Source organism: Lygodium microphyllum, chromosome 10, assembly GCF_053477565.2.
Source record: "Lygodium microphyllum isolate KBCC chromosome 10, Lygodium_microphyllum_v1.1.10, whole genome shotgun sequence".
NCBI lineage: Eukaryota > Viridiplantae > Streptophyta > Polypodiopsida > Schizaeales > Lygodiaceae > Lygodium > Lygodium microphyllum.
The window spans coordinates 69,848,749-69,862,357 of record NC_141144.1 but is presented as its reverse complement, the minus strand read 5'-3'; the positions used below and the strand labels follow the sequence as shown (position 1 = coordinate 69,862,357).

Here is a 13,609-nt window from a genome sequence, read left to right as displayed (position 1 = left end):
TCAACATATGCTGCATAACAAATAGACGTTCATTTTTGTCTTCATTCTGTCGTGAAGACGATGCATAGTTTCCTTGCTGCAACTTACCACTGCGTATATAATCTTTTTTAGCATAACATTGGGCTGCAATATGACATGTTTTACCACAGTAATGACACACAATACCAAAGTTGTTAGAACCTCTATTCTGCCATCCACCTCTTCCTCTAGAGCTCCCCCTACCTCTAAAGTTTCCTCTGCCTCCAGAAACCTACATTTCACCAAACTGTTGATTGAACCTGTTTTGCTGGTTATCTCCAACACGTCCCATACCACGGCCTCTCGAAGAGGGTCTTCCACGTCCCCTTCCTAAACTCGAGTAAAATGCTTGGACTTGTTCACCATTTCTTTCAGACAAATCACCCTGCATATTGATCTCTTCAGTAATCATGAGAGAGATCAGCTCATCAAAATTTGGAAATGGCTTCCGTACATATACTGAAGTAACAAATGATTTCCATGCCTTCTCATTGTTAAGGCCACTCAAAGTGGATGAAACCAAATCATCATTATCTGGCATTGCATCAATTGCTGCTAAGACATCTGCAATGCTCCTCACCTTCAAAACATACTCATTGACAGACATTTTCCCTTTCTTCAAGGCATTCAACTCTTGCTTGAGTTGAATCTTTCGTGCCTTTGTATTTACTGAAAACATGCTCTTAAAAATTGTCCAAGGTGCATGTGAAGTTTCTGCATTCCTGATATGTCCCAACATAGTATTATCAATTACTGCAGATATCCAGTACATCATCTTTTTGTCTTTCGCATTCCACTCTTTCCATGCTTTTAACTCATCTACAGTCAGAGGGATACCCAGCTCTGGCTCCTTTTCTTCACCTGAAACAAATTCATAAAGGCCCTTTCCAATAAGGAAGTTCGTCACACGGAACTTCCATAAAGGGTAGTTGTTCTTGTCGAGCTTCTCAATAATGGGATTTCCACTATTCTCTGCCATTATCACAAAACTAATACCAAACAACAAGCAAATCTTCTGCAACTCTCGACCTGTAGTGCACAACAATACACCAAATAGCCTTTTTCACTGTCTGCTCAGCAATACATGTAATCTGCAACCAGTTTGCAGATAAACCTTGTGTTTATTTGATGGTAAACACATTTGAACTTACAGATCTGAAATCTGTAACCTGTGCACCTGTATACGACAGACACAGCTGAAATTGCAGGATACCTCGAACTGTTGTCCGCAACCTTGCTAGTCTAAAACAGGACCTGAAATGACCTTGGATGACCAAAATAGCAGCGGACAAGCCATAAAGGGCTTACCTATAGAATACGTAGCGCTCTTCGCGCACACCAAATCTCACTGCAATCTGAGATTTTTTCTCTGCCCTGCTTCCGGTGCCTCCACAGGCACTATCCAAGAGAGAGAGTGAAAGAATGGGAGAGCTTCTTACCCATTGCTTGCTTGCTCGAACCTTACTTCTTCTCCTTCACTTCAGCCTTCAAAATCAGTCTCTCTCAGTGGCGCGGCTCTGATACCATGTCAAGAATCGCGTGGTGGGGGGACTTGCTCAAGATGCTGCGCCGAACACACACAGAATGCACAAGGAGAAGCTCACTCAAGAGACAAGAAGAGAGATGGAGGCCAAAACGTTTTCTTGCTGGTTTCTTCTTCTTCTTCCACACACTTTACAATGTACACAAAGTATAGATAAGATACAGCATAAAGGAAAGTAGCCTACTAAGTCAAACAATGCATAACCAACTACACTAGTCGACTAGTGCTATAACTATGCCAGCTGTAAATAGGTGTAACAACCTAAATATAATAAGTAATGAGTCAATGGCCATGTGAGAGTCATAATGACCACCGACTGTGCTAAGTGTAGACATGTGGATCCATCTAGCCAGGCGATCCATCATCAATATCCGCACGTGTTGAGCTTGCCATCTCAACACTGGCTACTATTGGTGGATTGCGGTGTCAAGTCCTTAGGCGGATTGAAAGTGGTCATGTCTTTTGTCGCCCTTTGAGCATTCACTTATATAGATCGAGCGCCAGTTGATCTAGTCACATTAGGTTGCACGTTGGGCCGAGAGCTACGGGTGGTGTCATGTCCTACCTCTTGGACATCTGGAAGCTTAGATGGAGATAGAGGTTGGGATTGAGTAGCTGCACTTGACGGCTGTTGTTGTGCTTACTATGTCCGTTTAGGAAATTGGGTGTAGGAGAACTAGGACTCTTAGGTGGACTTGGCATTGGCTGAAAGATTTGCTCACATCTGTTAGACAATTGTGCCATTTGCTTTGTTGAGCAATCAGCCTTCTCATGAGCAGCATTGTGCCTATGGTGCTCATGATCCTCTTGGGAAGTCTAAAGCTCCTTGAGCACTAGTGGTCTTTATGCACGCTCAATGGTTACATCTGACATCTGCTTATTAAGCATGCTAGGCTCTTCCTTTCTAATACTCATGTTTGGTTTCTTGCCCCAAGACCTAGATTTTCTCTTAGATTTCCTCCTGTGCTTCTTTGCTTTTGATGCAATCTGGCCTTCAACTGATAGAGGTGGTTTAGCACGCGGTTTTGGTACACAAATCCATCGATTACCTACGTAATACCCTTGAGCACATAGCGACACTTTGGATATCCATCGCGGTATTGTGCTAGCTCTCCATTGGTGCCTTCAGCTATAAGGTTTGGACTTCTTTCGTGGTCTTCTACGATGTTTGTAAGTCCAAAGCTTACCCTTGGCATTGTCTCCTGACCTTCTTGTTTCAAGCCTTGCCTCACTCACTGGTTCTCTCTATTCAACATGCACTTGTAGCAACTCTTTCAACAAGTCCTTGCTCTCATCACTAGGCTTGCTTGGCATGTCAGAATGTTCCTTGTCTTTCCCTCGAGGTTTGATGAGGTCACACTTACTAAAGGTTGTGATTATCCTCACACCCGGTAGTAGCATCAAGTGTATCCTCTATGCGACATAGTCGGCCTCACACTTGGTTGCCCTTTTGAAGGGTCGTCCAAGGAGGGTTTCCTTTCCACAACTAGCAATATTTGAAGGAACATGGAATAGGACATGCAAGCTTTCAGTTTCAATAGTTACAAGGATTTTGCACTTTCCTATGAGTGCTTGTGGGTGTCCCCCGTATGGACTAATAGTTGCATTAGTCGGTGTGAGCTTTGGTTGGCCTAGTAGGGTCCATATTTCATAAGGTCATACTTAACCATTTCCGTGGCAACTCATGTTCATCATGGACTTGATTCAAGCCTTTATGCCTACATTTCCAATTTCGCAAATTTTGCGATGCAAAAAGTATGATTTCCACCTAATGATGTCTATGCTTTAGCATACCGATAACCCATTTTTCAGTTTCTTTTACCTCTCAAGCATGCCAATGATAGTGCATAAATCTAATGCACTACGAACACAATCAATAAAATCCTTGATTTTAGTGTACACCAATGCGTAATCTTTTGTGCAAGTTGTTCGTTCTAAACATGCCAAAGTGCAATAAAACACAATGCCGAACATGATTTTTATAATACAGCCTAGTTGGTGGTTAGATATCGTAGATTTTTGCATGGATACTCCTCCTAATGTAGTCGATCTACATTTTTCAAAGATTCCTACCACATTTAAGATTTATGGAATGCACCTAGTTACCAAGTGTTGCGGTTCCTTGACCCGTAGCTCCATCGGTTGGTGTGGGATTCACACTTGATTGGACCTTACTTTGCTTGGAAGGCATCGTATAGTTTAGCTTTCTCTTCGCAGCTACGCACTCAGGCTACGAGGGAGTTGACTCCTTGTGGAAGAAAATCAACCGTGAGAACCCTCTCGAAGAGGAGGAAAAAGAGGGGAAACTTGAAAGCTTCCAAGGGAAATTTCCCTTTCTCTCTCTCCTCTCTTTCTCTCTCTTCTCTCTCTCTCTCTCTCTCTTTCTCTCTCTCTCTCTCCACAGACCGACAACAAGGGAGGGTAGTTGTAATAATCTCCCTCCTCTTGCCTAAGGGGGATTTTATAGTGGTATTAGGGGGAATTAGTATGGTATGGAGCCCCCCTTATTCCCCATCAAGTCATCCAGGTGGACATTCATCATGCAGGGGAGAGAAGGGCTAGCCGATGTAGCTCCACTGCCACCCGTCGTCATGCCCCCACTTGGAGTTGTCGATCACTTGGAGCTCCCCCATGCCTCCGCCTTTACTGTGATGACATCCCATAGTAGGCCCCCCCCTCCGTCCGCCAATTGGCAGCGTGAGTAGGGGGCATTTTTTTATTATTTTAAAAAATTGTTAATTTATAAAGAGGGGGTCATTCGGCCGCGGTGACAGGGGGGCACGGGAATATTACATGAAGAGAAGGACAGTAATGTATTAATGTGTCAAAAGATGAGAAATATTACATGTCCCCTCCTTTTATACCTATGTTAGTGTGACATGGTATCACTATTATTTACACCTTAAATCCTTATTCTTCCCAACTTCTTACAGAATCAGTATCAACACGATGGCTTGTGTATCACGTACACTTTTTACCGATAGGAGGAGCAAAAATATTTTTGGCACGTGTATACTACTAGCTTTTGATCTACCTCCCATCATGCTACTACACATAGCCACCAAGCTCTCCCTAATCCTCTTTTTCATGAGTGTTCATAGGAACTCCACCTAACTACAATGCAAATCTTTGGCCAGCCTCCTATTCAAAGTGACAGAGAGTTTCTCAATCTCTCTCACACAAGATTTGCATGTCTAATCACTTGGGCTTATTGCAAATCATACGGCTTACTTTCATTCAACTGCCTTGTTTTTGCCTTGGGCTTATTGCAAATCATACGGCTTACTTTCATTCAACTGCCTTGTTTTTGCCTCATCTACACACCAGGCCATTACTCCTTCAGCTTGTCTTAATTCATTTTCCTTTGTCACAGAGCCAAATATCTTGTAGCTTGATGCATATAACTCTAGCTCTAAGGCATTTATAGCTCCCTCAATCAAGTAATCAAAAGTAGTTTGATTGAAGTGTCTCGCATTTGCAAAATTAGTTATTTATGCATGCGTTGGTATTTTCAAAAAATGGAATGATTGGAGCATTATAATAACAAGGAAGTGATTGAATAAGCAATTGTAATCAACCTCCATATGGACCACAAAAGGAAGCCACTCTTTGTTTTATGTGGTGTACCAACAATCTAATATTGGCTACTAACTCAGATGACAGTGAGCTAAAGGTCATCAAGCCATTGCTAATTTGCAAATAGTGCTCTAAGTCCACTAGCTCTAACTAGTCCTCTAAATTTTTCCAAGCCTCTAGCTCTTCCCCATGTGGCCTAGCCACGTGTAGAGGCACCATTGTCTCCTAGCAACATATTAATGTTTGCATCTATCAATGCTCTATTGATATTCACATATCTAAAGTTTTTTCCAGTCATTGAAACCATAAATGTTGACTAAGACAAGAAAATCCCCATACAACTCCATACCCATATTAACCAAAATCCTCACATATCGAGTGCAAGATCTAAATCTAGGAGCGCTAGATGCTTTGACAAAAGTTGCACAACCTAATTCATTACTTTGAGTACCTCCAAAAAAGTAAATATAGTCCCCAAGCGAGAGGGTGTTGTCGCTAGATGAGTGTGGCTTATGCTCCTTAATAGAGACCACATCAAAATTTCACTAAGCTATCCATTTCCAAAGTAAACTTCAATTGGCCTCACCACTAATGCCCTTCACATTAAATGTCGTGAGTTTAAAATTGTCCAACTCACTCACGAGAAGAGATAAGCAAGTTAGAATTTCTTTCAAAACCCTTATTAGTACTCAAAATAAATCTTTTTCCAAAAAGCTCGAAAACCTTCAAGTGGAGAATATAAGAGGTTTTTTGCCAAAAGTTAGAGGTGTTGAGGAAAAAAGTATGCTAACATTTCCAAGATTTATAGGTTTTCTTACATTCAAAATTTCTTTTTAAAAGTAAATTTCAAAATAAATTTTGAAGGTGGGATTACACTATACCTAGATTTTTTTCAAGCATTGACCCTTATCCGCTATCTCCAAAGTGGCTCAATCTCTAAGTCAATAGCTTATGGACGTCCCAAGCCTTGCCTTCTCTACATTTGTATGACCCACGAGCCACTTGGCTCTGTAAGGCTTGAAATCTTCGTGATTTGATGTCATATGTATATTTGCCATAGTATCGAGATATTCCTAGTCAAGTTGATCCAAAAGAATTCAATTAATGTTGGTGAAGGCATAGGCTCTCGCCTTACTCCCTCTTGGAATGGAGGCTTTGTTCCAAAAATCTTCAACTTAGGGTGGCCTAAGTCCTACCTAGGGTAAGGGAGCCAATTGTAAAATGAGTGCCAAAAAGCAAACACTTCTGGGCTAGCGATGTCACAAAAAAAGAGGAATATGCCGAGAATCTTGCTTACGAGTCACTCATTGATTTGCCAAAAAGTGTTAAATTATTGACCCTCAAGTGTACCCTTATCTCCTACATGCTCATATTGGACTTGTTCAATTCCTCTTGATATCCCCTACATGCTTATATTTTCAAATCTCAAAGAAACTACAAAATGTGAAATTCCCCATAAAAGTACATCCTTTTTCTTAGGTGCTCTATAGTTGGCTCCCTTGCCCTAACCAATCTACTCTCTAGGACCTCCACTTTTTGTTTTACACGATTTTTTACTACGAACTACTTGCCATCTATCTTCAGTCTCCTTCTCCTTACCAATTTTTATTCTCCATGCTTTGCATGCCTTTAACCACTATAGCTCAGGATGCCTTTTTCAATTGCGTAGGGGTAGCTTCATCTTTGTCTTTGCCTGATGGGCATTCTTTGCATAGGCTGAATTGAAAACATGTACCAACAAACTTGCTTCAACTATGTTTGAAACAAAGCTCCCCCACTTGAGGAGCATTGACATCTAAGTACTCAAGCTTGTCCACAGTTATGTCCCATAGTAAACAGAGCATATTTCTGAATGGACTTGCCAAAGGGGAATATAAAATACCTTCCCAAACCCTAGGCAACACTTGGAAGAAGGTTCCAAAGGTATGCATGTAATTTAGGTATTTCAACCTAGATAGGGCAATCTTTCTTGAAACAACCACACCTTGTTTCTAGTTAGACCCCTTGAGCGAAGACCTTTTGGGATGTTTCCTTCTTGTCAAATACCACTTCAAAAAATCCCTACCTCCATTATAGATGTGGTCCACCACACACCTTTTGGGGATGGTACCACTTCAAAAATCCCTACCTCCATCATAGATATGGTACCCTTTTGGGATGTTTCCTTCTTGTCAAATACCACTTCAAAAAATCCCTACCTCCATCATAGATATGGTCCACCACGCCCCTTTTGGGGATGGTACTAAACCAAGTTGTCTCAATTAGTTTTGGTGGTTCACCATTGAAGAAAATGAGCACATCCTTTGCATTGAACCACAAAACACTCTCACAAGCTTTGCCTACATCCTAGGTGCTCTTTTTCGAGGAACCCTCTCACTTTTACTCCATGTTTCTAAGTAATCGGCCAGAATCACTGACACTACTTGAGGGTTGGCCTCAATGCAAAGACAAGCCTTTCTCAATGTTGGGTGATTGCTAAGATTCATGGGCCAATTAAGTTTCTTGCTACAATGGCTCTATGAATTCAGTATTGTTTTCATCCAAGCCAATTTCTACATGCTTCCTCCATGTAAGATTTTGGTCTCCTTTACAATCTTGGCCTCCTCTACAATCTAAAACATCACATTCTTGTTGACACTCTTTATCAACATGTCCTCATCCTCTACCTTCCCTTGTTCTACTCTTTGTGAGGCTTTGCATGCAAGATCCCATGCTAAAACTTTGCATGGGAAAGGTTACCACATGACAATTAAGATTGCACATGTGAAATGAAAGCCATGTTCACACTACCCTCTCATCCTCTATTTTCCAGCTTTGTCACACTAATTTATTCTCTAGGCTAGTCTATGCAGGTTTTGGGCTGTAAGCAATCATTATGCAGCACAAACTATCCATCTAACTAGTATAGAGTGGGAGTTGAAACAAATTTACCTAGATTACTAGCGACTAAAACATTATGTGCTCAAGGAAGAGAGAATATTACCTCTTCCCCAACCTGATGTCGCAAACGCATAGAAGTAAAAAGTATGGTTTTAAAGCTTTGGTTGTATCTATGTTTCAAGAAGACTGAAAATAGGTACAATCAGAATGCATTTAGAACCACAGCACTCATGGGATGAAGTTACAAACTGGATATGGTCTGAATCAACAATATGACTGTTAAAATAAGCTGTCAAGTTCATGCTACATGAATATGGGCAAGACACAATGATACTTATTATGCAGAACACAAAAAGACATCATCTATGATAGCTATAATCTAAACAGAGATATGCCCAACCAAAAGCTTCATATAGGCAGGTTTCTAACAATCACATATCTCCTAGGAAGAATGATAAGCCAAAGTCATATATGGTATAGGTCTTTTATTTATCGCTTTGACTGTAATTGATTTCCTGAGTTAGACCATATTGGTACAAGGAAGCAAAATTCAAATGTACAACTGCACAGAACATGGTGTACTTCTTTGGAATTATCCAAATATTTAGGAGGCTTTAGAAGGACATCATATAGAGGCCTTGTAGATTTGATAGGATCATGAACCAAAATGACCAAGTGAATTATCAACTTGTTCAGCATATAGGCACCAACCCCATCCATCCATGTATTACATTTCTATCAACATTGTATATAGCAACAAGACACTGATTACACACCTCAAAATGGGTCATCATTTGCCTGCAGGAGATTGCACCTTTCAGATCTCAAACACAAGGTGGTAATAGGGCAGTGACAGACTTTTTGGATGACCAAGCCAGTGGCAAACTGACAAAATTTGCTTCCATTACAAGCTTGCATGTTTTCTCCCCAAATACTCATCACTGGTGTATTATGCTGCTTGTTACCTACTGCAAAGTGAGGAGTATTTCCTTTGATTTAACATCCCTTATCTAGCGCAACCCTGTGCATGCAATGTCTGTTCCATGTCTCTTCTGAGGATTTCTCTTCTGGATTTCAAACAATATTCACACATTCGTACTTTACATCATTCAATTATCACCCTGTCTTCCCTTCCTTTTGGTGTAGACTTTGATGTTTCTCTGTTCCTCAGTTTGAATGCCACTGCTCTTATGCAGAGGCCTTCTTCCCTCAGAGACTCGTTCATCAACCCTAGTTTCACCATGAATCTGCTTCTTCCTTCTCCCTTTGTTCTCAGCCCCAACTACTGTCTCCTTCACGCTCACATCGTCCCTGGAATGAAAGTCTGAAGCTGCAATTTTCACATCTCCTCCTTTGGCATCAAGGATCTTTTGATTCTGGAAGTCTGATGGTTCAACACAGCCGTTTAGGTCCCTTCCATCACAAACATGAATCTTGACCCTACTTCGAGACTGCGTGCGCTTCTTCTTTCTTGCATTACCCTCAGCCCCTGATATTGTGTCATCTATCTTCATGTCGGCCCCAGAAACATCATCTGAAGGTGCAATTTTCCTCTCTTTTCCCTTGGCACAAATCTCTTGCACATGATTCTGACTCTGTGATATGTTGTCCATCAAGCGCTCCTCCTCCTCGCAGTCCTCCGAGGCTACCAATGAATCTGCAAGGTGGCAAATGCATGTCCATTCGAGGTTGGAGACCGGCATAACAGAGAGCCGGGGTTGCCGGAGGAGGACGAAATCCTTCAGAGAAGGCTGCTGTCTGAGGAGGGACAGGGGGACGGGACGGGGGAACTGCGACACAGCCTCAACGTTCACCATGCCGTGCTTGCCGGTGGGGTCGGAGGGGTCGGGGTAGAAGCTCTTGCAGACGCGGGTGATGCCGACGATGTGCTTGGAGGAGGGGCCGCTGTGGTAGAAGAAGCAGAGGTCGCCGAGGGCCATGGCGCGCAGGTGCTTCTGGGCCAGAGGATTGCGGACGCCGTCCCAGTGAGAGACGCCTCCGTTGGCAGCCTGGTCGTCCCAGGACCACTCCTGGGGTTCGCTTTTCAGCAGCCAGTACTGTCCCATCTCTGTAGAGAATTTCTAACTGACTCACCCTAAAACGCCATCGATTATCTATCCTCCCTCTCTCTCTCTCTCTCTCTCAGCTCATATGCCCCCGCCGCCCCCCCCCCCGAGTGTGTTCCTTTGGCGCCAAACAAATACAAATGTGTCCCTAAACAAGAAACTAGTCTCTCGGACTAGCTTCTCACAATAAGTTTTGGACATTTTTCCATGTAGGAGAAGCACCCCTTTTCCTTTGTTCTTCCCTACACGATAGAGGGGCTGATAGATTATCATGACAAGGCAGCAGCCTCAAATCTTGATGTCGAAGGCATTCACAAAGGCTGCAAAAGCCTATATTGAAGTGCAAAGAAAGTTATACATCGACAAATTTTTTTGATCTTGTGTGATTCAACAATAGGTGCAACAAAAGCAAAAAATCGCAACTGAGAAATAAGAAAACACTCATAGATCTAAAAGTTTCACATGAGGATCCAATGAGATGACGCTTTTCTACGATTGAATCCCTGCCAATGCCATAACCACCTAACGCATCGACATAACCAATGCACCACCAAAACTCCTTACATTGTCATTTCCTTAATCGGGGGCAAACACTTTATTGGCCCCTATATTGTAGTAGTGTCCAACATCCTAAGCTTCTACTTGAGGCACCATATGCCTAACTACCTGTAGTTGAGGGTATTAGATTGTCGGTTCCCTTGTTTTACCTTATAGGGTAAAGGGACCAACAAATTGACATCTAATGAGCTCATAAAACTTTAGGGTATTTTGATATTTTGATCAAGTAGACCTAGTTATAAATGAAGGATTTTGAAAAGAGTGACAATGAGGGGTCAATGGAGTGATGCTCAAGGATGCATTGTTTTAAGGTTTCAAAAAATCCAAAACCTATACTATCTACACTATCTTATAATTGACGAATTTTACGAATCTAAAACCAAGCCTATGTGGCATGCATAATATGTTCCCAAACCTTCATATACTTCAAAACTATAAGATTTTAAATCACATAAAATGACAACATCTTAAATATATAAAAAGTATTTCCTCTCTTACAATAGGATGCCAATCGTCCATGTCCTACTTTGAGCTCCCATTTGGTATACCACAAGCCAAGTCCTCAACTCCCCACCCTGATGTTTTGCTTCTTCTTCCATCCAATTATCATTCTAAGCTAAATTTATTTTTCGTTTGATAAGATCTAGCAAGTAGCAACAACCACTTAGAATGGTAAAGAGTCATCCTACATATATCCTCACATGCAGCCTTCTCCTTGCCATAATAATGACCTGTCTCCCCTCCCCTCCCTCTCTCTTTCTCTCTCTCTTCGACGGTGCATTCAAGAAGGCAACTCTTGTAGCTACGGATCTCTTCACCAATGTCACAATAATCGTGATTCCTCCCTCCTTCCCTCTCTATGTACGTGCTACCTCTACCTCACCCTAATGCCATAGGGACTCTCTCTCTCCCTTGCCTTATAGCCTTGACCTCCACCTATGCATGATGGGAGAGAAAATGGAGAAAACAAAGTATGTGGTGAGCTTGTGCATGGAGTATGTGGTGAGCTTATGCATGGTGGGTGAGACAATGAAGGAGATGAAGGACTTTTGTCTATTGTGGAAGTTTCCATCTCTCTCTCTCTCTCTCTCTCTCTCTCTCTCTCTCTCTATGTAAGACCCATCATCAAAGCCTAGTGGCTTAGTTCCTATACCACCTATTGTTGATGGAGGCAACCATCTAGCTACTTATATTTGTGTTATGTACATGCATATCAAAGATCTCGTTGATGTTGGCCTCATGTGCCACTCTATCCAAGATCTTATTATGGGTGAAGGCACCTATGCTTACACCACATTGTATATACTTCACACATCATGACTACATATCTATACACTGTAGGCGGTGGGCATCCATCATTGTTACTTTATTCTTTATTCTTTCAATGACTATTGAATAAGGGAAGGCCAGTCACACATTGTGACTATTGGAGTTTCCACATATGATGTCTCTCTCTCTCTCACTTGCTCTCTTGCTCCATCCACCATAGCTCTTGCTTTGCTCTTGCTTCTACTTGTGTGCCTCCACTCAAGCTTTACCTTTCAACTGGTATTAGAGCCAACCATTCAAGGAGCTTTTTCATCCTTTGCTTTAATCTGAATTAAAAGCTTCAGATCAAGGTTCCATGGCAACCATTTTTTCTTTCTCCCAAGGTATGCATTGAGTCTTTCCTTCTCTCGACTTGTTCCAACTTAGTCTTAGCTTGTTGAGGAGATTTTAGGACTTAACTAAGCCTTATTGAGTTCTTATTAAGCTAAGGAGTAGCCATTCTATCCATTTTGAGTGGATATAGAGCATGTTGTAGAAGTCGTGGATAGATATAGCAGCTTGATAGCACTTTTGTATTTTGGGCATAACTTTTGCATATGATATGGGATTTAGGTGTTCTATAGCTAGAAAGGAAGAGCACGGTGAGAGGTAGGAGTTGATCCTGTGTAGTTTTCATTTCTCTATTTCATATAGAACAGTTCTAGTTTGGATAGCAAATAGTAAATTCCACAATGCATATTTGATGCTTTGAGGATGCTATTTTGGTGCCAGGATGGTGTGGTTATACTTTAGGATACACTTGGATATTTTAAATGGTGATGTCTAGCATTGATATATGAGCTCTATAGTGATGTCTACAGTGGGGTTGCTTTAGTTAGATTTGGATCTTTATCATATGGATGTTAAGATGACTCTCTTACATGGAGACTTACATGATGGGATTTATATGCAATAGCTTAAGGGCTTTCAAGAAAAGGGTAGGGAAGACCTAGTATGCAAGTCGAGAAAGAGTCTGTATGATCTTAAGCAAGTACCTAGGGAATGGTACCATAAGTTTGATGCATTTATGTGGTCATAGTCTTACTCTTGTAGTGATATGGATCCTAGTCTCTACACGAAGAAGGCTCATGATGGCAACCTTATTATCTTAGTACTGTATGTGGATGATATGTTGATTACTGGGAGAGCTCATGATAAGCTAGATGCTTTGAAAACTTAGCTCAAGAAGATCTTTGAGATGAAGAACATAGGATAGGTCTTATATATTCTTGGGATGCGTATCACGCATGATCGCTCTAAGAGACTCCTTTACTTGTCATAGAATAAGTGCATACAAAAAGTACTTGAGCACTTCCATATGCAGGATGTTAAGACTATTGGCTATCCTTTACCATTCCATGTGAAGGTTAGTCTAGCAGATTGTTTTAAATTAGATGAGTAGAAGGCCGAGATGGCCAAGTTTCCTTATGCATCCATAGTGGGAAATTTAATGTATGCCATGATAGCCACTCATTTAGACATAGAGTTTACATTGGGAGTTGTGGTACGCTATATAGCTACACATGGCCAATGATGTTGTGGTGGTCATGAAAGTATCACAAGGTACTTGATAGGCACTGTAGATATAAGCATTTGCTATGGTGGTCAGGATACTACAGTCATGGGTTACACTCTCTGATTATGTAGGATATGCAAATAA

The 13,609-nt window shown here is 41.5% G+C and overlaps 1 protein-coding gene across 1 annotated transcript; it reads right to left on the bottom strand.

The window, feature by feature from the left end:
* Positions 1 to 8,669: 8,669 nt before the first annotated feature.
* LOC148030132 (thymocyte nuclear-like protein) lies at positions 8,670 to 10,178 on the bottom strand. Its single transcript, XM_087687205.1, has one exon. It carries the CDS (start codon positions 10,081 to 10,083, stop codon positions 9,127 to 9,129), a length of 957 nt encoding a protein of 318 aa, XP_087543331.1. The 5' UTR covers positions 10,084 to 10,178; the 3' UTR covers positions 8,670 to 9,126.
* Between the last annotated feature and the right edge of the window lie 3,431 nt (positions 10,179 to 13,609).

What these genes read in the sequence shown, in the direction of transcription:
- LOC148030132 (XM_087687205.1), bottom strand. Translation starts at nt 10,083, where the DNA reads ATGGGACAGTACTGGCTGCTGAAAAGCGAACCCCAGGAGTGGTCCTGG.